The following is a 24,501-nucleotide window of genomic DNA, read 5'->3' as shown; positions in this document are numbered from 1 at the left end:
GTCTCCTAACCCGCCGCTGCGATTCCCCCTTTGCCCAGGAGAGGGCAGCCTCGCATAAGCGCCTCGCCCGCAGCTGCGCGCCTTCGCCTTTCTCCTCCACCAGGGGGCGCCTGCGAAACTCACCGCCACCACCTTTCCTTGCCATTTCAATGCAAAACCTCAACCACTCCACCCCTTAGCCAGCCTTGCAAAAAAAAAAAAAAAAAAAAAAGCAAACCTCAATTTCACAGCTTACCTGTCTCTGCCTGCCTGCCTTCCTGCCTTCCTCCTCCTCCTCCTTCTCCTGGCCCAACCCATCTTGCAGAGGAAGAGGGCGATCAGGTCAGGAATGTTTTGAAGGGAGCAGTTGATTTCGCTCGCTCTCTTTCCTCCCCTCCCCCCTCCTCCAGTTCATCCACTTTGGGAGCACTTTCGCTTTGCGGGGGGGTTGGCTGGAGGGAAAGTGCCCCCAACTCCCGAGGAGAACTTTCCCAGCGCTTAGGAAAAAGGAGTTTGCAACGCGGTGAGTTTCTGATGGGCGCCACCTGCAAGTCCCAGTAAGAAAATCAGGAATTGCCTGCGCGGGTGAAGATCTTGCAGACAAGATTCCACCATGGTGAGTGTTTTCGCTTTTCCTTGGAAACAGATTCTGGATCTTCTGCCTTTCCACCCCCCCCCCTTCCTCGTTTTCCTCCCTCCTCGTTTCGTTGGGTCAAGCTGAGCTCCCAACCAACTTCCCTCCAGATCCCACCACCATAAAAGAAAAAGTTGGATCAAGTTTCTCTTTCCGCAGCAAATCCTGAACTTCTTTTGATTTTCTTTCCCGCCTCCCTATATATAAAAAAAATAGGCCCCGATTCTCATGTTCAACTTGTTTGCAGGACGTTCTGGTCCAAAAAATGCGCGCCTGAATTAAATTAATGGGCATCTTGAGAGTAGATCTTGGTGACACTTCTAGAAAGACTGTTGAAATGGGCCGGTTTCTATTTAGCCTCCGATTTAGCAACAGGTGACCCTCAGATTTGGGGTTCTTTAAAAATCACAGCCAGTGCAGAACGAATGCAGTTATATTTTACAGCATAATCCTATGTACTGTCTACACAGAAGGAAGTCCCACTCTATTCAATGGAGTTTACTCCTAAATAAGAATGTGTGTTCTTACTCAAATCATTGATGGTAGATCTTAGCTGTTGGGGGGAAAATGTTTCTATTGTTTCAAAAAGGTTTTGTTTGGAAATGGAAATAATCTTTGCAATTTAAGAGAGGGGGCAATTTTTCAAACAGTATGGAGGCAATTGCTTTCAAGTCCCCTGGGTGCTCTTTTGATATAATTTTAATTGACATGTGCTTAAATTTCATTGGAATGCCTTCTGTCTCAAGGTCTGTCTTTAGATTTTCCCAACAAATGCAGGCTCCAAGGCATACCCTTCAGTCGATATTTTTGGGCTGTGTTTATACCATACATTTAAAGCTAGCACACACAGAGAGTGTGTGAAATAATCCTGGGAACTATACTTTACTCCTTCCTGCTCTATAGTTCCCAGCATCCTTTACAAACTACATTTCCCTGGATTTTTAAGAGTAGGAAAATGTGCTTTCATTAATTATAATAATAATAATAAATTTATATCCCGCCCTCCCCAGCCGAAGCCGGGCTCAGAATGAAGAGTTCTCCAGAACCTTAAGAAAAAAACTTGCTCTTTTGTCACATTTTAGTTGGCCTAATCATCTTCCTCTTTCCCCCGGCTTCCTTAAACTGCGGCTGAATCACCTTCCGAATTGCAACTTAGAGAAACTTCAGATCAGAAATAGCTGAAGAAGGCTTAGGTTTCCTATCGGAGCAGTTCTTGGAAGGAGTGGCACTGGGGTGGGAAGTTTCCCTCTTGCAGTTTTAGAAACAGCCCGAGAGAGGTGATAATCCAGAAAGGACCATCTCCCTCCTGGCTTTTCTTGTGGGCCAGCGAACTGCCCATCAAATGATGGCTGGCATACTACCCTCCAGTTTCCCCTATTTACCAGGAAGAGTTCCTGTTTTCTGAGCCCTGTTCCTGGTAAATCGCTGCCTATTTTTGGTGACGGCTTTTTAGAACAAAGTTGTGAATGCTTAACCCATCACCCTTCCGCTTAATAACTTAACCCACCACTCCTATAACCCAATAACTGCCTATCTACATGGTTGTTGCTGAAATAATAATGTTTCAAAGCTAAGCACATCCAGAACCCCAGCATATGAGAGTATGTATTCCATAGGGTACTGCCTTTGACTGAATCAGATAATTGATTCTTGAATCGCATGGGGTTGGATCCCTCCCAACTCTACAATCCTATGATTGGTCCATGCAAAATCAGTGTTACTTACAATGGCTGGCAGCTGATCTCCTGAGTTTCTGGCAGGGGTCTTTCCTAGGGAAATGCTTGTCGTTGAACCTTCTCTACCATTGAGTTGCAGTCACTTCCCTAAAAATAAAGCAAGAGGCTAGTCCTCATTGTTCTGAAGAAAGGACTGATTTAAACAGGAACAGAGGGAACTGCTTTACAGTCATACCTCAGGTTGAGCACTTTTGGGTTGCGCTCCGCGGCAACCTGGAAGTAACGGAACGCATTACTTCCAGGTTTTGCCGCTCGCACATGCGCAGAAGGTCAAAATGACGTCACGCGCGATGAATCACGACCCGCGCATGCGTAGACGTGCAGTCACAGGTTGTGTTCGCTTCAGAATGCGAACGGGGCTCTGAAACGGATCCCGTTCGCATCCTGAGGTACCACTGTATTAGGATGTGGAACTTTATTTTTTCAGGTTTTTTCGGTGAGGAGTCTTAAAAATATGTTTTTGGTTGTGAGGGATTCAAATTTATTGTTTTTGCGAATGGACAACGTTTAGCTTGGCAAGTCTACATTTGATGAAGAAGCACATGATTTGCTTTCGGGAAGCCAAAGAATTTTCATTTTACCTTTTGAAAATGTCAAGTAATGCTAAATAATAAGAAGAACTTCAGTCATTTTCAATGATTTCTGTGCAATGCTGCACACGTATTACTTTTGAAGCAAAACTAAATTATAGCAATTCCACCAAAATATCTTGAATTCCAAGTCATGCTACAGCTTTTTAGCAGCCTTCATTTTTGGAAGCTGAAAGCTGAAAAATCCAACACACCCTCCTGCTGTCGTCACTCACTACTATCCAACACTGACAGGCAGCAATTTCCCGGGGAGACAAGGAGCCTCTCTCTCTGCCCTACCTGGTGATGCCAGTAGGGACTGAAGCTGGGAGGGCAAAGATCCCCACCAACAGGGGCAGGTCTGTAGCTCCATGGTAGAGCCTCTGCTTTGCATGCATCTCCAGGTGAGATGCTGGGATGCGGGTGGCGCTGTGGGTTAAACCACAGAGCCTAGGACTTGCCGATCAGAAGGTCAGCGGTTCAAATCCCCACGACGGGGTGAGCTCCCGTTGCTCGGTCCCTGCTCCTGCCAACCTAGCAGTTCGAAAGCATGCCAGTGCAAGTAGATAAATAGGTACCACTCCAGCGGGAAGGTAAATGGCATTTCCGTGTGCTGCTCTGGTTCACCAGAAGCGGCTTAGTCCTGCTGGTCACATTACCCGGAAGCTCGGCCAGTAAAGTGAGATGAGCGCCGCAACCCCAGAGCCAGTCACGACTGGACCTAATGGTCAGGGCTCCCTTTACCTTATACCAGGTGAGATGGGGAGGGGCATGAAAAAGACTCTGTCTGAAACGCTGGAGAGCTGCTGCCAGTCTGTGTGGACAATATTGGGCTAGAAGGGCCCCAGTGGTCTGACTCCTAGAAGGCAGCCTCCTGCGTTTGTACACAATTCAGCCCTCTGTTCAGAACCATGAGGACTAGAATCTTGCTTAGTTTTTTAGGGGATGGGCTGGAGCACCTGGGAATGTCCTTGGCCTGAAACCCCGGAGAGCCGCTGGCAGTCAGTGCAGACAATACTGTGCTAGATGGGCCGGTGGCCTGACAAGGCAACTTCCTGGGAATTTGTGGGCATGCCCGTGGGTTTGCTGCAAGGATTCGCGCACCGGAGGCGAGGCAATCTTGCGTGCGGATGCATCAGCAAGTGAGGGAGCCACCGGGACTGATGGCGAGCCATGTGTGCGCCCCGCCAAGTCTCAGTTTCCGGGCACGTGGTGTATGGTTTGGGAGCTGCATAGTCAGGGGAAAAGCAATGCTGTCCAGGGTTGTAAAGACTGAAGAGAGAATAATTGGGTGCACTCTTCCCACCTTAGATCAAATTGATGCTTCCAGGTGCCATAAGAAAGCTGCAGAGATAGTGCAGGATAGTGCACACCCCGGAAATGATCTCTTTCAGCTTCTGCCTTCTGGAAGAAAGTACAGGGTTATAAAGACTAGGACTAGCTGCCTGGGAAACAGTTTCTATCCAAATGCGATTTTGGTTTTAAACGCAGTCTCTATGGGAGTATATTGTATTTAATTATGGGGTATCAGGATGTGGGTGGCACTGTGGGTTAAACCACAGAGCCTAGGACTTGCCGATCAGAAGGTCAGCAGTTCGAATCCCCCTGACGGGGTGAGCTCCCGTTGCTCGGTCCCAGCTCCTGCCCACCTAGCAGTTCGAAAGCACATCAAAGTGCAAGTAGATAAATAGGTTCCGCTCCAGCGGGAAGGTAAATGGCATTTCCATGCGCTGCTCTGGTTTGCCAGAAGCGGCTTAATCATGCTGGCCACATGACCCGGAAGCTGTACGCCAGCTCCCTCGGCCAATAAAGCGAGATGAGCGTCGCAACCCCAGAGTCGGTCACGACTAGACCTAATGGTCAGGGGTCCCTTTACCTTTACCTTATCAGAGTTTTTAGGGGGCTAACCAGGCTGGGATAACTGGGATAGCAGGCTTGTTGGTTTTTGAATATTGATTCCCCCCCCCCCCAATTTTGCTGTTCTGTATGGGACAATGACAATAAAGATTATCGTATCGTACGGGTGGGAGGCAACTACGAGGAAGCGATGAAATGCAGCGAAATTGTACTATGCCCTTGCGACTCTGTTTAGCTCCCTTTCCCCCTGAGTGAAGCAAACCCCTCGTAGCCATGCCAGCGGGGTTAATGGTTAACTTCTTCTGCGGGGGTGTGATTCTGACACCCTACGTGGGTGTGTTTAGAAGTGGGTGGGGAAATCTCTTGTGCCACCCTGCCCAGCGGAGCCCTTGCAGGAAAAATTAGGCAGGACCAGGCTTGATGGAGAAGCCTTTGGAATGCCCCCCCCCGGGGGGGGTGCACTGAATCAGCCTCTTTGGTTCCTCCTCTCTCCCATCCTCCCCCCCACACCCATGTGCTTCATTTATTCCTTCCCCCACAACTAGGTGACCATGCAGAAGCCAGCCCAGGTCTGATTCAGCGGGGCGAGGCCTTCACGATACCGGTGGGTGATGTCAGCTTGCTTGAGGTTGCCTTCTACGCTGCCTGTTTCCCAAGAGCTGATACTCCGAGTGACCCATAGGCAATTTGGCCTCCTTGGATCAGGGATCGTGCCCACGTTTGTTTGGTTTTTTTAACGCAAAGAAAGAAAAACTACATTTTGCTTCTGTTGTAAACAAAATCTGCCCTTTCCCCCTTTTGGGGTATCCAAAAGCCCGTATAGAGTCCTTATTTCTTCTTACTTCTGTGCTTAAACAGGTAAATCTACTCCTGAGTAAGCTTCCTTTAACAAGGAAACTGCAAAGGGGGGGGGGCAATGTTTGCTAAAGGTACCCCCCCATCTCACTTTCCTATGTGTGGTTATTTTAATTCCTAAAATAGGCTTAATATTCCTATGCAAGTACAGAGGTACCTCGGGTTACAGACGCTTTAGGTTACAGACGCTTCAGGTTACAGACTCCGCTAACCCATAAATAGTGCTTCAGGTTAAGAATTTTGCTTCAGGATGAGAACAGAAATTGTGCGGCGGCGGTATGGTGGCTGCAGCGGGAGGTCCCATTAGTAAAGTGGTCTTCAGGTTAAGAACAGTTTCAGGTTAAGAACGGACCTCCAGAACGAATTAAGTTCTTAACCCAAGGTAAAGGTACCCCTGCCCGTACGGGCCAGTCTTGACAGACTCTAGGGTTGTGCGCCCATCTCACTCAAGAGGCCGGGGGCCAGCGCTGTCCGGAGACACTTCCGGGTCACGTGGCCAGCGTGACAAGCTGCATCTGGCGAGCCAGCGCAGCACACGGAAACGCCGTTTACCTTCCCGCTAGTAAGCGGTCCCTATTTATCTACTTGCACCCGAGGTGCTTTCGAACTACTAGGTTGGCAGGCGCTGGGACCGAACGACGGGAGTGCACCCGCCGCGGGGATTCGAACCGCCAACCTTTCGATCGGCAAGCCCTAGGCGCTGAGGCTTTTACCCACAGCGCCACCCGCGTCCCGAGGTACCACTGTACCAAAAATTGTTCAATTGTTCACTTTTGTATTCCGTTTAAATCACTTCCTTTTTGAGAAAGGTCCCTGAAAGACATAGGGTGGGCCCACACTCCACCCCATACCCTGGAATCCCAACTCCCACATTTAAAGTATCCCAAACAATCTTGGGAAGTGTAGTTTGTTTGCCATGCTGGCAGCTGAGAATTGGACGCCAGCAATATCTGGGGGGCCACGAATGTTCCTCTTGAGGGCCATGGGGCTATCCTCCCGAGGCCCGACAAGGAAGGGAAAGAGCTGGTCACATGCAGATGTTTCAGTAGGGGGATTCCTGCCCAGAGGGGGCAACAAGGAATATTGGGCATAGGGGCCGAGAGTCTTCCAGTGTCCTGGAGTTCCGCAGGCAAATGTGATGGGGAGAATGCCAGCGATAAAGGCAGAAAGGTGATTGTTACCCACATTTGTTAAGCAGAACCTCCATGTCCTCCCGCAGTATACCAGATGACATATCAGCCCGCGTGGAAGTAGGTTGTGCAGGCGCTGGGTGTTAAATCATTGCAGTCTACAGATGTCGTCAGGGTGGAGCTGTGTTTGCACGGCAAATAACGCCTTACATTCCTTCCACGCAGGCCTGGAATTTGGAGGGAAGGACACTTCAGACTCTGAATTCCTCTGCCGTGGTTCGGAAACGGTTTTCGTGGCACAAGTTTGCAGTCTCCCCCTGGAGACGGGGTCTCGTGTCCCGGAATGCTCTTGTGGCAGAAGAGCGGGCGGTCGAGTTTGGTTTGGTGTTTCGCCCCACCGGTATCGCTGCCAAACTCTTTCACCTGGGAGTTTTCCCCCTGAGGCGGAAAGGGAATCTTGGAGACTCCCAAGCTGAGTTAATGAGCGAGGGAGAGAGCTGACGGAGGAGCAGGTTTCGCAACCGAGACAGAGAGTTCCGCACCCAAGTTGCGCGGAAGGAAATAAGGGGTTGCAGGCGATCGCTCAAAAGGCAAGAAACTATGGAGGCCGAGTGTGCTTTGGGAAGGGAAGAAGACTTGATGATCATATTGTTACACATTCACAGTGGTACCTTGGTTTAAGAACAGCCCGGTTTACGAACTACAGTCATACCTTGGGTTACAGACCCTTCGGGTTGCACACTGCGCCGAACCCAGAAGTACTGGAATGGGTTCCGGGTTCTGGTGCTTGTCCATGCGCAGAAGCGCTAAATTGCACTTTGCGCATGCGCAGAAGCGCCAAATCGCAACCCGCGTGTGCACAGACATGGCGCTGTGGGTTGCGGATGCTGCGGGTTGTGAACGTGCTTCCCGCACGCATCACGTTCGCAACCCCGAGCGTCCACAGTATTCGGTTTACAAACTCTGCAAAACCGGAAGTGGTGTCCCAGTTTGTGAACTTTACCTCGCTCTAAGAACAGAAGCCGAACGGTGGAAGGGCACCGGTGGCGGGAGGCCTCATTAGGGAAAGTGCGCCTCAGCTAAAGAACGGTTTTGGTTCAAGAACGGACTTCTGGAACGGATTAAGCTTTTCCATTAGTCGCAGCTTAGGATCCAGTACAGATCAAGCATGTCTCTGTGTCTCCTGCTTCCAACCTGCTTCCAGCTGGCTGTCACTCACTAGAGACACTTCAGTGGACAGCTGTAGTCATTGCCTTACAAATAAACTTGTCTGACTAGTTCAGCGATAGAATCCTCTGTTGATAAACCTCACTGTGGAGAGGACCCCAAGAATTGGGAGGAACTCAGGGCATCATCCAGACTCCCCCCTCCCAAAACCCCACCACCATCCCTATAACAATCTGTACATTTACTCAGAAATACGTCCTGTTGAGTTCAATGGGGCAGGCTTACTCCCAAGCGAGTGCTGCATAGGATTTTATCCTGAATTTCCAAATGGAAAAGTTTGGGAGCTAAAGGGAGTCTCAGTCTATTGTTGTTTAGTCGTGTCCGACTCTTTGTGACCCCCTGGACCAGAGCACACCAGGCACTCCTGTCTTCCACTGCCTCCCACAGTTTGGTCAGACTCATGCTGGTAGCGTCGAGAACACTGTCCCACCATCTCATCCTCTGTCGTCCCCTTCTCCTTGTGCCCTCCATCTTTCCCAACATCAGGGTCTTTTCCAGGGAGTCTTCTCTTCTCAGGAGGCGGCCAAAGTCTTGGAGCCTCAGCTTCAGGATCTGTCCTTCCAGTGAGCACTCAGGGCTGATTTCCTTCAGAATAGAGAGGTTGGATCTTCTTGCAGTCCATGGGACTCTCAAGGGTCTCCTCCAGCACCAGAATTCAAAAGCATCCATTCTTCGGCAATCAGCCTTCTTTATGGTCCAGCTTTATGGAGTCTCAGTCATGCTGCCTTAAAGCCCCAGAGGTAGCTGGATGGAGTGTGGGATCTTAGCAAGGATGGCGCATGTAGCAAATGAATTGTAGTGTCATGTCGGGGTTTGTGTGTGTGTGTCTGTGTCTGTGTGTTTGTTCCAAACTTATCACAGCTGACATGCATGCTGACAGCGCTTTATTTCATCTCCCCGACATAATCTTACCTGTTAATTGCTGCATTTCTATGTGATCTTCCACGCGGCGCGGAAAAACCCCCCTACTGGAAATCTAGCAGAAAGCCCTAGCGCTGATTTCCGTGTTGTTCGCTTCCAGACAATATCTCTTTGCGAACCTGGAATATTGCAGGGGTTTTGTGTGGTATGTTTCCTGTAGTTTTTTCCCATGGCTCCCACCCTGCTGTTCACATGATGAAATTTCGGGCGAATTGTGGCAGAAGAGAAGTGGGCCTGTGCAGAAAGGGTGGGAGAGTGGCGGCATAGTTAAACTGTGGAACTCCCTTCCACAGTAGGCAACGATGGCCGTCCTCTTGGATGGTTTTGAAGGACGATTGGGCGAATTCACGGACGAGAGCAGCTAATGATGGCTGCTTCTCCGTCTGGAGACAGCTGGAGGCACCAATGCTTCTGAAAACCTGTGGCTGGAATGCGCAGGAGGGGAGAGCGCTCTTGTGTTCGAATCCTAATTGCGGGTTTCCCAAAAGAGGCATCTGGTTTGGCCAATGTGAGTATATCCACAAAGCATCAAATGTGGTGACAGTAATAATAATGCAACAAAACAACAACACCACAAACTGGCTTATAAGTATAAAACCAAATTTACTAGAATAATAACTAGAATAGAGATAGACTTGTAACCATTCAAGCAACAAACAGACTAAGGTGCCATGAGCAAAACAAAGCCTGGAGATACTGTAAACATGGAGTGGATAAATGTACAACTGTATTTTAACAAGTTACATGTGCAATAAATGTTATGTTGTTGTTGTTGTTTAGTCGTTTAGTTGTGTCTGCCTCTTCGTGACCCCCTGGACCAGAGCACGCCAGGCCCTCCTGTCTTCCACTGCCTCCCGCAGTTTGGTCAAACTCATGCTGGTAGCTTTGAGAACACTGTCCCACCATCTCGTCCTCTGTCGTCCCCTTCTCCTTGTGCATCAGGGTCTTTTCCAGGGAGTCTTCTCTTCTCATGAGGTGGCCAAAGTACTGGAGCCTCAGCTTCAGGATCTGTCCTTCCAGTGAGCACTCAGGGCTGATTTCCTTCAGAATGGAGAGGTTTGATCTTCAAGCAGTCCATGGGACTCTCAAGAGTCTCCTCCAGCACCAGAATTCAAAAGCATCCATTCTTCAGCGATCAGCCTTCTTTATGGTCCAGCTCTCCCTTCCATACATCACTACTGGGAAAACCATAGCTTTAACTATACGGACCTTTGTTGGCAAGGTGATGTCTCTGCTTTTTAAGATGCTGTCTAGGTTTGTCATTGCTTTTCTCCCAAGAAGCAGGCATCTTTTAATTTCATGGCTGCTGTCACCAATAAACGTTATACAGGCTGGATAAATGAACCGTTCAACAAGTAGTCCACTTGCTTTGTGTTTCCAACTCAAGACCCATTGAAGAACATCCCATCCAGTTCAATCTTTGAAAAACAGCTTTGAAAAACTTTTTCATGTTCTCCAGTGTGCTACCCTTGCCATTGTGGCGGCACGGGGTTGCCGTTCTGTGATTGGACTTGCGCTACTTGTTGAACGGTTCATTTATCCAGGCTGTATAACGTTGATTGCACATGTAACTTGTTAAGATACAGCTGTACATTTATCCACTCCATGTTTACAGTATCTCCAGGCTTTGTTTTGCACATGGCACCTCAGTTTCGCCAATGTGAGGACAGGATGCTGGACAAAATGGGCCTGATCCGGCAAGGCTGCTAGTGCGAAGGAAATTTAGCGTGAGAGAGACCTACAGTTCCATAACCCTACAGATAAAGGTAAAGGGACCCCTGACCATTAGGTCCTGTTGTGGCCGACTCTGGGGTTGCGGCGCTCATCTCGCTTTATTGGCGTACAGCTTCCGGGTCATGTGGCCAGCAGGACTAAGCTGCTTCTGGCGAATCAGAGCAGCGCACGGAAACGCCGTTTACATTCCCGCCGGAGCGGTACCTATTTATCTACTTGCACTGGTGTGCTTTTGAACTGCTAGGTGGGCAGGAGCAGGGAGCGAACAACGGGAGCTCACCCCGTCGCGGGGATTCGAACCGCTGACCTTCAGATCGGCAATTCCTAGGCTCTGTGGTTTAACCCACAACGCCACCTGCGTCCCAACCCTACAGATACCTTGGGGCAAAGGGACAGAAGCTGTGGCAGAATTTCCAGGCAAACAAATGCAATTAAAGCTCATGTCGGAAGGCAGCCTTGGGTTTGTGGCAATGGCGGGTGCCAGGCAGCGTGGGCACCACAAGCACTGTGCGGCAAGCAAGTCTCTGGGCTGCCCCAAGTGAAGATGGCAGGCCTGTGTGCCACAGAAAAGGAGGCCCCTGCCAGCGCCAGCCTTGCCAAGGCCTTTGTCCCTTTCTCAAGCACCGCCGGGCCTACGCCGTCGCCCACGGCAACCAAGCCTGGACCCGGCAACTCCGGTCCTGCTTTGTGATTAAAAAGGCACCCATCCTGCGCCCTTTAGTGGCGGCGATGACGGGAGATGTCAACCCTCGTCTTCCTTCGGCTGTGGACTGTTTTGAGCACAGCGGTTATTAAAAGGGGAAAGGGAAAAAACAGGTTTGAAACCAGATGTGGCACAATCCTGAGAACACGGCAAAAAGGGAGGGGGGAAGGGAGGGGAGATCTTTCTCCGAACAGCCGCGAGTCAGAGGTGCACTCGGCACATGCTCGGGTGAACCCTCTCCATTTATGCTGGATGCTGATTCTGGAAGAATTAAGCCAGGGTGCATCCACACAGCCTGCACCCTGGGAACGTTAGTTTGTTAAAAAGCACTGGAAATTGTGGCGCTGCGAGGGGGGAAACTACAGTTGCCAGGATTCTCTGTAGGAAGCCATGTGCTTTAAATGTGCGGAGCTGAATGTATCCGCAGAACGATGGCATGCTCCCTAGAGAGGGCCAAATTGCGGAGGTCTTTTTTTTTTGCTGTTAATTCTGCAGCTCCAGCAATATTCTTGTGGTAGGCATTGTTGCAGATTATGGAAATGGGGGCAGGGGGTGCATTGAAAATTTAAATGGGGACTCCCCCCCCCTTTTTTTTTAAAGGAAACTTAAACTTCTTAGGTTTAAGTTTAGGGCATCCCTGAGAGAAGTTTGCATGACGAAGCCCAGCCCTCGTGGTCAAATTCCGGTCAAATTCCACTCGCTGTGTGACTGAGGCCAAGCATTGGAATTCGAACTCGGTTCTGGAATTTATTATGCCTGCTCCCCCTCCATCTCTCCTTCCTTTATGGGGGGTATTGTTGATAATAATTGCACCCCCTTTTTCTTCTACAGCTGCCTCGCTTCATTTTGGGGTGTGGCCGTGGGAGAATTGCCCCCCGTTTTGAGTCCTGCATGGGGCTGTGTTTTTCTCTCTTGCTTCCAGACTGCCCATCCTCTCTCCACTCTGAGATGGCGACTGTGCCCCTTGCTTTTCTCTTCCCCTCAATCCTGGCATGTCGCCTGGCAACCGTCATTGTCTCAGCCAGCTTGGGAGGAAAGAAGCCTTAGCAACGGGCCTTTTCTAAAGTTTGCAAAAATTTGCACACACACACTCACAGAAAAAGACCACCCAAGTTTGGTGGTGCAAAAGAAATTTGTAGTCCCTGATTTTATTTTATTTTTTGGTGGGGGCAAGGGCTAGCCAATGCAGTTTTGAAGACATTAGTAGGACCTGATTGCCTGGTATATTTAACACAAAAACAAAAAGCTTTCAATGAGTGTAAGAAGAAGGCGAAATGTCCAAGCTCCCTTCACCTCAAAGTTTAGTTCCGTTTATTTCTCCCAGAGAGGTCAGTTGATGGGCCTCAACGAAGTCCATTTCTCTGCTGTTTATTAATTTATGCAAAAGGTTTTTAAAAGCGGTTTTCTGTGTTCCTGTTCCTGTTGTTTTTATGTTAGCCCTTTATTCATAAAAACAAACAAACAAGAGAAAGTGTTCCCTGATCTGTTCCAATAAAGGCCAAAAAAATGAAGTTAAAAAGCAAAGTTGGTAGCCTGTGATTAAATTACAAATCTATAACTTCTAATTTAAAATGCAATTATATAAAAACTATCTCATACCCAAACAAACCAGGAAATTTGTGTGTAATGATATTCCAGTGTCAACGAGTTGAAAAAATATATGAGACAAGTATCTTCTGAAACATATCAAAACCAGACACACTTCGACTATGAAGTCTTCAGATAAATGTGGGAGCACATTGACTTGAGTACAGAGCCATGGAAATGTTTGCAATCCACTTCAATGAAATATTCTCTTACCAACTGAAAAATATAGACCTTTTCGTCTTCCTAAATACATCATTTGGCCAGACCTCCCCCCAAATATATTTTTCTCCAAACAATGAATATTTTTGTACAGACATTTTTTAAGGGAGTGTCCACATCTCAGTGGTAGAGCCCACTGGTTGGACACAGAAGTTCCCTGGTTCAGCATCTCCAGGCTGGGACGGACTCCATCTCCAAAACCCTGAAAAGCTGATGTCAGTCAATGTAGTCAGGACCAAGCTAGATGGATCAGTAGTCTGACATGATAAAAAGCATCTTCCTGTCTTCCTTTTTTTAAAAAATAACTTTTATTCAAAATTAAAACAAAACATATTATCCAGAAACATATCACCCTTATTTCCCTCCCCATTTTCCCTCCCTCCCCTACAGAACCCACCCACCCCACCCCGACTTCCCTCAGTTCCAGTCTTTGATTTCTCTAAAAATGCTGTTTTCTGCATGTTACACAGTTGTATAAATCCTCAAACTATTTAGCTGATTATTATCAATAAAAAGTTTGTGAATGTTTATTCAAAACCAGCCAAGGAGTCCAGTTCGCTTTGTTGCGCCTTCAAATACTTTGTAAAGGGTTCCCATTCATGTTTAAAGTCACAGTTATCCTTGTCCCATAGCTTGTATGTCAGTTTTGCCAGTTCTGCATAGTCCATCAATTTTTCTTGCCATGATTCTTTAGTTGGGGTTTCTTCAGTCTTCCATCCTTGTGCTATTAAAACTCTCGCGGCCGTTGTCACATACATGAAGATGTTTTTCAGCATTTTTGGCAGATCTTTCCCTACAATCCCTAATGAAAATGCTTCAGGTTTTTAAACAAATGTTAAATGGAACAATTTCTTCAATTCATTGTATATCATTTCCCAATTTTTTTTAATTACCTTACAATCCCACCACATATGATAAAATGTCCCCTCCTTTTCCTCATCTTCCTGTCTTCCTATTCTTTCAGCCCTTTATTTACAGTGATGAGGACTTGAACAGGGGTCAGTAACCTAAGGCCCATGGCCGGAAGTGCCCGCAGAGGTCGTTTGACCGGCCCACAAGCTGCCCCTGAACTGAGCTGCCTGCTTGCGCTCTGCGCTAAAACAGCGCAGCGCAGTGTGGGGACTTGCTTCCGCGGCGTTGGAAATCACATCTGCGCATGCGCAGATGCCGAAAATCGTGTCTGCGCATACACAGATGCCAAAAATCGCGGGCAGGCCCGCGATCTGGCCCACGAAAGGATCTCCGCGGAACCGATCCGGCCCAGGAAAGATAAACCTTGCGGACCGCTGGACTAAAAGCTTACTTACAATACTGAGCTAGATGAACCAGCAGTCTGGCTCGGTTTAAGGTGGATTCCTCTGTTTTTGTTATGTACTGAATTTTTGAGGCTGGGCGTTTGTGGTTTATTTTCACTGGCTGTTAAACAACTTGATTATTCTCACACTATGTTGTATTTACTTGTTTTCCGCCTCAGGAATATTTGTCCCCTTTCAAGACAGCGTAAAAATATTTTTGCTGCTACTAATAATAATGTTTTAGATAACATTAAATTACAACATCATCCTTTGGGATTCTTTCCCTCTGTGTTCTTTTTGGCACCAGCAAGACTTCTTAAAGATCTTTCTTGTTTTGCACCTTTGCTGGTATTGTTTTTAAGGTGTCCTGATCGCTAGTGCGCTTCCTGCCCTGGGCTCCTTTTGGGGGGAAGGATGCCTGGATATAATTCAGTAAACACAGCTGTTAATAATACTCTCCTTCCCCAGGTCAGCAAAGAGCGGTATCACTGGCAGACCCAGAATGTCAAGCAGACTGGAGTGGACGACATGGTCTTGCTGTCCAAGATCAGTGAGGATGCCATCGTGGAGAACCTCAAGAAGCGGTTCATGGACGACTATATATTTGTATCCCTTTACACGTGTTGGGTTTTTTTGTGGGGCGGGCCCTAGTCAGCCTTGAGTAAAGGCTCTGACCAATTTCTTTGGGGGGAAGAATTGAGGTGAGGACCCTCTTTTTCCTTTTAAATGTAATCAGCAAGTCCAGGGCAGTTATGACAGGATTCTGGCAGAAATGCCTGCAGAAATTTGCCAATATCTGCTTATTTGTGTCCGGAACGGAAATTGATCCAGAGAATGCGATGGGCGTTTGCTGCAGTTAACAGATTGTGGTTGAATCCTGACAAGACAGAAGTACTGTTTTTGGGAGACAGGGGGCGGGCAGGTGTGGAGGACTCCCTGGTCCTGAATGGGGTAACTGTGCCCCTGAAGGACCAGGTGCGCAGCCTGGGAATCATTTTGGACTCACAGCTGTCCATGGAGGTGCAGGTCAAGTCTGCATCCAGGGCAGCTGTCTACCAGCTCCACCTGGTACGCAGGATGCGACCCTCCCTGCCCGCAGACTGTCTTTCCAGAGAGACACATGCTCTGGTTATCTCCCGCTTGGACTACTGCAATGTGCTCTACGTGGGGCTACCTTTGAAGGTGACTCGGAAATAACTAATCCAGAATGCGGCTGCCAGATTTGGTGACTGGAAGTGGCTGCCGGGACCACATAACACCGGTCCTGAAAGACCTACATGGCTTCCAGTATGTTTCCAAGCAGAATTCAAAGTGTTGGTGCTGACCTTGAAAGCCCTAAACGGCCTCGGCCCAGTATACCTGAAAGAGCATCTTCACTCCTGTCGTTCAGCCCAGACACTGAGGTCCAGCTCCGAGGGCCTTCTGGCGGTTCCCTCACTGCGAGAAGCCAAGTTACAGGGAACCAGGCAGAGGGCCTTCTCAGTAGTGGCGCCCGCCCTGTGGAATGCCCTCCTGTCAGATGTCAAGGAAATAAACATCTGACTTTTAAATGGCATCTGAAGGCAGCCCTGTACAGGGAGGTTTTTAATGCTTGAGGTTTTAATATTTTGTTGGAAGCCGCCCAGATTGGCTGGGGCAACCCAGTCAGATGGGCGGCATATATATAATATAATTATTGTTGTTGTTATTATTTATGGCATTAAATACTGCCCTTTACCCGGAGGTATATTATTCCATCTGCAAATGATATTTCATCGGTCGGGTTTCCGGCCCTCCCGCCATTTGCATTGCAATGAACGAGTAGAATAATGCAATGGCAGCATAATTAGTTCTGTAGAATCATAGAATCATAGAGTTGGAATAGACCACAAGGGCCATCGAGTCCAACCCCCTGCCAAGCAGGAAACACCATCAAAACACTCCTGACATACGGTTGTCAAGCCTCTGCTTAAAGACCTCCAAAGAAGGAGACTCCACCACACTCCTTGGCAGCAAATTCCACTGTCGAACAGCTCTTACTGTCAGGAAGTTCTTCCTAATGTTTAGGTGGAATCTTCTTTCTTGTAGTTTGGATCCATTGCTCCGTGTCCGCTTCTCTGGAGCAGCAGAAAACAACCTTTCTTCCTCCTCTATATGACATCCTTTTATATATTTGAACATGGCTATCATATCACCCCTTAACCTCCTCTTCTCCAGGCTAAACATGCCCAGCTCCCTTAGCCGTTCCTCATAAGGCATCGTTTCCAGGCCTTTGACCATTTTGGTTGCCCTCCTCTGGACACGTTCCAGTTTGTCAGTGTCCTTCTTATGTCAGTGTCCTTCTTATGTAGATTATGTCATTTCACCACAGCGAGTCAAATAATGGAGAAGGTCTGGATTGTCCTTTGGCCTGATCCAGCTTCAAGGCTCTGGCTGTTTCAGCTGGGAGGGAACCTGCTGGATTTGACTGCTGACTGAATTGCTTGCCCATCCTTGTCTTGTTCCTTGACCCTTGACTTTCAAAACATAAAAAGACCTACATTGGTCCTGTCCTGATTTCCGTGAACCCCTTCAAACAACTGCCCTACTTCACCGACCGCGAGATCGACATGTACCAGGGGGCGGTAAGTGACTAGGTTTGCCTTCCTTTTGTTTATGCAGCTGCCGTGGTGAAGAGTGCCCCTGGGCATGTGCAGAGTCCCGCTCCCCCTTCCAGTGGCACTGGCTTCCCCAGCTTCCCTCAAAGCAACTATTGAGATCTGTCATTTGTAGGAATTCCATTTTTCTGAGCCTTGCGCTGACAATTAAATGGGAAGCGTACATTGGCTCCCAGTACATTTCTGAGCACAATTCAAAGTGTTGGTGCTGACCTTTAAAGCCCTAAATGGCCTCAGTCCAGTAGACCTGAAGGAGCGTCTCCACCCCCATCATTCTGCTCGGACGCGGAGGTCCAGCTCTGAGGGCCTTCTGGCGGTTCCCTCACTGTGAGAAGCCAAGTTACAGGGAACCAGGCAGAGGGCCTTCTTGGTAGTGGCACCCGCCCTGTGGAACGCCCACCAGATGTCAAAGAGACCTTTAGAAGACATCTGAAGGCAGCCATGTTCAGGGAAGTTTTTAATGTGTGACATTTTAATGTATTTTTAATCTTTGTTGGAAACTGCCAAGAGTGGCTGGGGAAACCCAGCCAGATGGGCAGGATACAAATATAATAATAATAATAATAATAATAATAATAATAATAATAATATTGTCGAGGCACGCTTGGATTAGAACAGGGCAGGGGAATATCTGTGCCTTTGCCCCACCCCGATAGTGACTCCCCCTCAGATCAGTCCCAGAAGCCAGCATGACCCAACAAGGAGGGAGGAGGATGGGAGTTATAGTTCAGCAGCGCCCAGAGGGCTATAGGTTCCCCAGACCCATCTCAGAGTCTCGGCTAACCCAGGAAAGCTCTTTTGAATACCAAAGCAACAAAAAGATATTCTGTGTCCCGCGCCAGGCAGTCAGGTGCTCAGCTTCCCCTGTTGTATTCCTGCCTGCTGTGCTGCTCCTGCCTTCCAGAACGGGAAGGCGAGGAAGGTGGGAGCTGGCCTGAAACTCTGCTGGAGCCTGGGAATGGCTTCCTCTTCTCCAGTGACGCTGCGAAAGCCGTGAGTCAAAGGAGGAGCGTGGCCACACTCGCAGAGTTGTGCAACTGGAACCTCGGCGCCCAGTCAGAAGTGCCATTGATTTGCCTTGCCCATCTGACCCACATGGAGGTCTGCTTTGCTCTGGCACTGCCATCTAGTGGCCAGTGGGCAGACCATCCCCTTTAACAGCCAGCTGTAGGGAGATAGATTGATGGATGGATAGTAAAGGTAAAGGGACCCCTGACCATTAGGTACAGTCGTGACCGATTCTGGGGTTGCGGCGCTCATCTCACCTTATTGGCTGAGGGAGCCGACGTACAGCTTCCGGGTCATGTGGCCAGCAGGACTAAGCCGCTTCTGGTGAACCAGAGCAGCACATGGAAACGCCGTTTACCTTCCCACCAGAGTGGTACCTATTTATCTACTTGCACTCTGACGTGCTTTCGAACTGCTAGGTTGGCAGGAGCAGGGACCGAGCAATGGGAGCTCACCCCGTCGCGGGGATTCGAACCGCCAACCTTCCGATCAGCAAGTCCTAGGCTCTGTGGTTTAACCCACAGCGCCACCCGCATGGATGGATAGATAGATATTAAAAATGTTTCACAGAATCATGGAATTGTAGGAAGGGACCCCTTAGGATAGCAATCCTTACCTAAGGAGCCATGTGGCTGCTTTTCAAAAAGCTCTGTTTTGCTTTTATTTTCTTTTTCAGGTTTTAATTTGCTCTTGCTGTTTTTCTGCCTTACTCTGTTCCACTATAACTATTTGTCAGGCTCAAGTTGTATTTATATTTCATGCACGAATTAGTTTTTTAATTCGCACATTTGCAGACACACCCAAAAACGCTTTGACGGCAGAGCAATTAACAAATATTTTAAACGGACCGCCACGAATCGGCAGAGCTGTGCAAATAACTTATTATTATTTGGTGGGATCCGGCCAAGTTCTGCTTAGAGAAGACGCAATGAAATGCAGGGACCTAAGTTTGTTCTGTTGATTTTTGCGCTCCCCAAAAAGCATGTATAAATGAATGAATGATTGCTGGAGGGCCGAGTTTGCCTATGCCTGCTCTGAATGGGTGTGTACATTTATGTGTGTCTCTTGCTGTGTGGGATTAAACGAGAAGGGGGGGGGGGAGCCACCTTGAGATATAAAAGCAATAAATAAATAAATTCTCCAGGTAGTCATTTTCATGCCTGTGCCATGATGGGGGATCCCCCCCTCACCCAAGGCCCTTTGTTACCTAGATCTTAAAATACCTTGGAAAGTAAAGGTTCTCTGGAAAATAGGATAATCAAAGGTCTTACGTGGACCATTTCTTCCTCACAGGCGCAGTATGAAAACCCTCCCCATATCTATGCTCTGGCTGATAACATGTACCGGAACATGTTGATCGACGGGGAGAATCAGTGCGTCATTATCAGGTAATGTTACAGGGACAGAAAGGGTGGCGTTGATACGGAGAAAGGTTGTGTTGTTTGGGGGCTTTTAGATTAGAAAAAAAGGCGACATAAGCAGTGGGGGAGATACACGATATCTGTAAAATCCTGCACAGTATAGAGAACTGGGTAGGGAAATTGGGGGGGGGAGGGGTTGGTAAAAATTTTTTTATTTCATTTTAGAAATTAAATATATAAAACAAAGAGATGAGAGCCAGGCAGAAATTGAAAGATGGGGAAAAAAACCCACTACAAAATAGGCACATATAATCTGTGCTGTTGCAGAGAGGTTAAAATGACGAAGTCACGAAAGCAAAAAGCGAGACTAAATGTTATCTACAGATGGAGAATATTAGCATTATCTGACTATCTGATGATGGTTTGAAAATGATAGTTCTCTTGCATATGTAAGAAAGGAATGCCAAATCATATAAAACGTGCGTGCAGGTTCTAGTCCTTGTCAAAATCTTTATTTCTCCACAATAGCTATATTCCAGTGTGATTGGTACCAAGTGTCTGGTGTGTGATTTTAGTACCCTCTCTTTGCAGCTAAACCCTTCTTTGTTCTTTGATATCTTCCTCTCTTTGTGTTGCAGTGGGGAGAGCGGCGCCGGCAAGACTGTAGCAGCCAAATACATCATGGGCTACATCTCCAAGGTGTCCGGCGGAGGCCCCAAAGTGCAGGTATTAAACCACATTGGCTAAATTTCCCCACCCTTGTTTCCAAACAGTGGTGCTTAACATGAGCCAGTTGCATGATGCAGCAGCAAAAAAAGCTAATGCTATTCTGGGCTGTATCAACAGAAGTCTAGTGTCCAGATCAAGGGAAGTCGTAGTCCCACTCTATTCTGCCTTGGTCAGAGCACACCTGGAATCCTGTGTCCAGTTCTGAGCGCTACAATTTAAGAAGGATGTTGACAAGCTGGAAGGTGTGCAGAGGAGGGCGACCAAGATGGTTAAGGATCTGGGAACCAAGCCTTATGAGGAATGGTTGAGGGAGCTGGGTGTGTTTGTCCTGGGGGTAAAGGAGACTGAGAGGAGATGTGATAGCCATCTTCAAATATCTGAAGGGCCGTGTCACGTGGAAGATTGAGCAAGCGAGTTTCCTGCTGCTGTTGCTGCAGAACGTAGGGCCCAAACCACTGGATTTAAGTGACAACAGAAAAAGAATGAGATTAAACCTTGGGAAGGACTTTCAGAGGGTAAGGGGGCAGATTCCCTCAGAAGGTGGTGGACTCTCCTATAATGGAGATCTTTAAGCAAAGATTGGGTGGCCATCTGTCATGGATTGTCACGGTCAGGTCTACGGGCGATTGAAGTCCTGGCTGAGGACGTCGGGACCGGGGGCAAGATGGCGGGGTGGGAGCAGGAACGAGAGTCCAGAAGCCAGGGGTCCGAGGGTCAGGAAGCAAGGAGTCACGAAGTCCAGGATCCAAGGGTCGAGAAGGAGGGAGTCCCGAAGTCCAGGGTCCAAGGGTCGAGAAGCAAGGAGTCCCAAAGTCCAGGGTCCAAGGGTCGAGAAGCAAGGAGTCCCAAAGTCCAGGGTCTGAGGGTCAAGAAGCAGGGAGTCCCAAAGTCCAGGGTCCGAGGGTCGAGAAGCAGGGAATCCCAAAGTCCAGGGTCTGAGGGTCGAGAAGCAGGGAGTCCCAAAGTCCAGGGTCTGAGGGTCAAGAAGCAGGGAGTCACGAAGTCCAGGGTCCGAGGGTCGAGAAGCAGGGAGTCCCAAAGTCCAGGGTCTGAGGGTCAAGAAGCAGGGAGTCCCAAAGTCCAGGGTCCGAGGGTCGAGAAGCAGGGAGTCCCAAAGTCCAGGGTCCGAGGGTCGAGAAGGAGGGAGTCCCGAAGTCCAGGGTCCGAGGGTCGAGAAGGAGGGAGTCCCGAAGTCCAGGGTCCGAGGGTCAAGAAGCAGGGAGTCATGAAGTCCAGGGTCCGAGGGCCGAGAAGCAAGGAGTCACGAAGTCAAGGGTCCAAGGGTCAAGAAGCAGGGAGTCACGAAGTCAGGGGTCTGAGGGTTGAGAAGCAGGGAGTCACGAAGTCAGGGGTCCGAGGGTCGAGAAGCAGGGAGTCAAGAAGCCAAGGTCCGATGGTCAGGAAGCAAGAAGCCAAAAGCAGCAAGGCAGGAAACGAGTTGCTGTGGCAAAGAGCTGAAGGGAAACGCTGACCTTATATCCCTTCCCGGCTCTTGCCACCAGGTGCTGTGAGTTACCAATCAGCCTCACCTGTGTGGCCGCACCTTGCCTCTCCAGAACAAACTTAGGAAGGCTCCAGTCCTGCAAAGTCCTACTGGTCACAGGGCCCGGCTCCTGCACGCACTCCCAACATGGATGCTTTAGTTGAGATTCCTGCATTTCAGGGGGTTGGACTAGATGCCTCTTAGGGTCCCTTCCAAGTCTATGGTTCTGTGATGTTAATTGAGAGGGGCTCTTGCGTGCCTCAGGCAATTGTAAGCAGAGGAGCTGTACCAGATTTAACGTCACCCCCCCAACCCAATTTCCACCTCAGCACGTGAAGGAAATCATCCTGAAATCCAACCCCCTCCTGGAGGCATTCGGGAACGCCAAGACGGTTCGGAACAACAACTCGAGCCGATTTGTAAGTGTCTGCGAAGCCGAGACGGGAGATCTGTTTGTGACATGTGGGCTCTCACTGGGAGGTTTGGCTTTCCTGGCCGCTGACAGCGACTCCATGAGGTCTAGAAACTCAGCAGTGTCGTTTCAAAAGCGGAAACACAAAACACAAATGGGCATTCTGCGGAAGCTGAATTTTTAGGCCCCCAGTAAGATGAGAAGGAATTGTGGCTTACACACAGTCCTGTCTTATTTCTGTGACGTATAAACACGAAGTATCAAATGTGCTGACAGTAATAATAATGCAACAAAACAACAACACCACAAACTGGCTTATAAGTATAAAACCAAATTTCTAGAATAATAACTAGAATAGACTTGTAACCATTCAAGCAACAAACATACTAATGTGCCATGTGCAAAACAAAGCCTGGAGATACTGTTAACATGGAGTGGATAAATATACAGCTGTATCTTAACAAGTTACATGTGCAATAAACGTTATACAGACTGGATAAATGAACCGTTTTATCTGGTGGGAGGGTGTTCCACAGGGCGGGTGCCACCACCGAGAAGGCCCTCTGCCTGGTTCGCTGTAACTTGGCTTCTTGGAATGAGGGAACCGCCAGAAGGCCCTCGGAGCTGGACCTCAGTGTCTGGGCTGAACGATGGGATGGAGACACACCTTCAAGTATATTGAGAAGGTGCCCTGGTATTCTGTTTCAAATCCCCTACAAACTTCTAACTGGAGTTAAAATGATTTGAATGAACCCATTTCGGCATGGCAGGAGTCACCAATGTGGTGCCGCTGGGTGTTTCCTGGGAGCCACAAAGGTCCCTTTGCTCCCTTCACAACACACACTCATTGCTCCCTTGGTTGGGAGGGGATGAGGCCACATTCATCTTGCGAAAATTTCACGGAATGGAAGGTGGAAGTGGGGGGAAGGGGCACTCTGTCCCGCTTTCTCTCTCCCCTCTATGGTCTTTCCAAGGCGAATTCTTTGACCCAGATCTTTTGGAACAGTGAAGGACAGGAGTATGGTGTCTCTGTGGGTGGGGGCTAAGTGGGGGGGGGGAGAGAAGCAATTGGGTGGGTGGGTGCCCACACCACTCGCTCAAATACCCCTATGATTCGGAGGTCTAAAAAAGGTTGGTGACCTCTTGGCTGGATTTATTTTGTTTGCCAATGCAACAGTGATTGGGGGGTCGGGGGGATGCGGGAAGCGTAATTCTAACGGAGTCCCCTTCCTGTTTGCCCCCCAGGGCAAGTATTTTGAGATCCAGTTCAGCCGGGGCGGTGAGCCTGACGGAGGAAAGATCTCCAACTTCCTGCTGGAGAAGTCTCGTGTTGTCAGCCAGAACCCAGGAGAGAGGAGCTTCCATATCTACTATCAGGTGATGGATCAGGCCCGAATTATCTTACGGGAAGAGGCCAGAGGGGTACATGTGTGTGTTTCGGTGTCCTTTGGAGCTAAAACTGGTATCCCCAAACATCAGGGGTGGCACTTGGTGGCCTCAATGGCATCCCCGAGCCACCCCCCTTGCCAGCTCTGCTTCGTGGCCTCAAGCGGTTTATCCTGGAAAACATAGCTGTCAACGTTTCCCTTTTTTAAAGGGAAATTCCCTTATTCCGAATAGGATTCTTCGCAAGAAAAGGGAAAAGTTATGCTGGAAAGGGGGGACAATGCCACTGTTCCACCTTACAATGTCGCTGGAGGTTTGCAGAGTTTTTTGAACTCTTTCTCAATTTTATTTTTATTTATACTTTTCAGATTTATACGCTTCACTGGTTTTGCAATTGTTTTGACTTTTCGAAACTTGACTTCCTTCCCCCTCTTTCTGCAGTTCCTTAAATTTATTTTCAATATATTCTGCATATCCAAATTAACTTAATTTGTTCATTTATTCATCTACTTTAAATATATACTCTTATGAAACCGCAGGTTATTACAAGAATCCTGCCAGTGTTGTTATTGGTTTACAATTTATCTGTAAATATTCAATAAACCATTCCCATTCTTTTGTAAAAAGTTTGTTATCTTGATCTCTTATTCTTCTGGTAAGTTTTGCCATTTCTGCATATTCCATAAGTTTTTGTATCCATTCTTCGTTTGCCGGGACTTCTTCCTTTCCATTTTTGGGCAAGTAACATTTTTGTCGCTGTAGTAGCATACATGAATAAGCTTCTATACAGTGGTTCTGTCCCTATAATTCCCAAGAGAAAAGTTTCTGGGTTTTTTTTATGAACATCATTTTAAGCATCCTTTTCATTTCATTATGTATCATTTTTTGAACTCTTAAGACATTTGTGCTGTTCTACATTGTAAGGTCGTTATAAAGGGTTTGCAGACTTGAGAGGTTTCTTGAGCTCTTAACACGTTTTGCATAGAAACAGTCTCATTTTGTTTATTAATTACCTCTTCCCTTTCCCTTCCCCTCTCACT

The 24,501-nt window shown here is 48.2% G+C and overlaps 1 protein-coding gene across 1 annotated transcript in view; it reads left to right on the top strand.

Annotated features, from left to right (window-relative positions):
• Positions 1 to 202: 202 nt before the first annotated feature.
• LOC114586429 (unconventional myosin-Ie-like) overlaps positions 203 to 24,501 on the top strand; it is a 51,635-nt gene continuing 27,336 nt past the window's right edge. The window contains exons 1-7 of the mRNA XM_028709875.2: positions 203 to 595; positions 14,915 to 15,052; positions 16,960 to 17,049; positions 19,384 to 19,478; positions 20,090 to 20,177; positions 21,993 to 22,082; positions 23,321 to 23,452. Of these exons, the coding sequence (XP_028565708.2) occupies positions 593 to 595; positions 14,915 to 15,052; positions 16,960 to 17,049; positions 19,384 to 19,478; positions 20,090 to 20,177; positions 21,993 to 22,082; positions 23,321 to 23,452 (636 nt within the window). The 5' untranslated portion in view covers positions 203 to 592. The remainder of the gene's footprint in view (positions 596 to 14,914; positions 15,053 to 16,959; positions 17,050 to 19,383; positions 19,479 to 20,089; positions 20,178 to 21,992; positions 22,083 to 23,320; positions 23,453 to 24,501) is intronic.

The sequence above is a fragment of the Podarcis muralis genome, chromosome 16, assembly GCF_964188315.1.
Source record: "Podarcis muralis chromosome 16, rPodMur119.hap1.1, whole genome shotgun sequence".
In the NCBI taxonomy this organism is placed as follows: domain Eukaryota; kingdom Metazoa; phylum Chordata; class Lepidosauria; order Squamata; family Lacertidae; genus Podarcis; species Podarcis muralis.
Note: the sequence above shows the minus strand (reverse complement) of the source record. Positions and strands in the feature narration are given on the sequence as shown.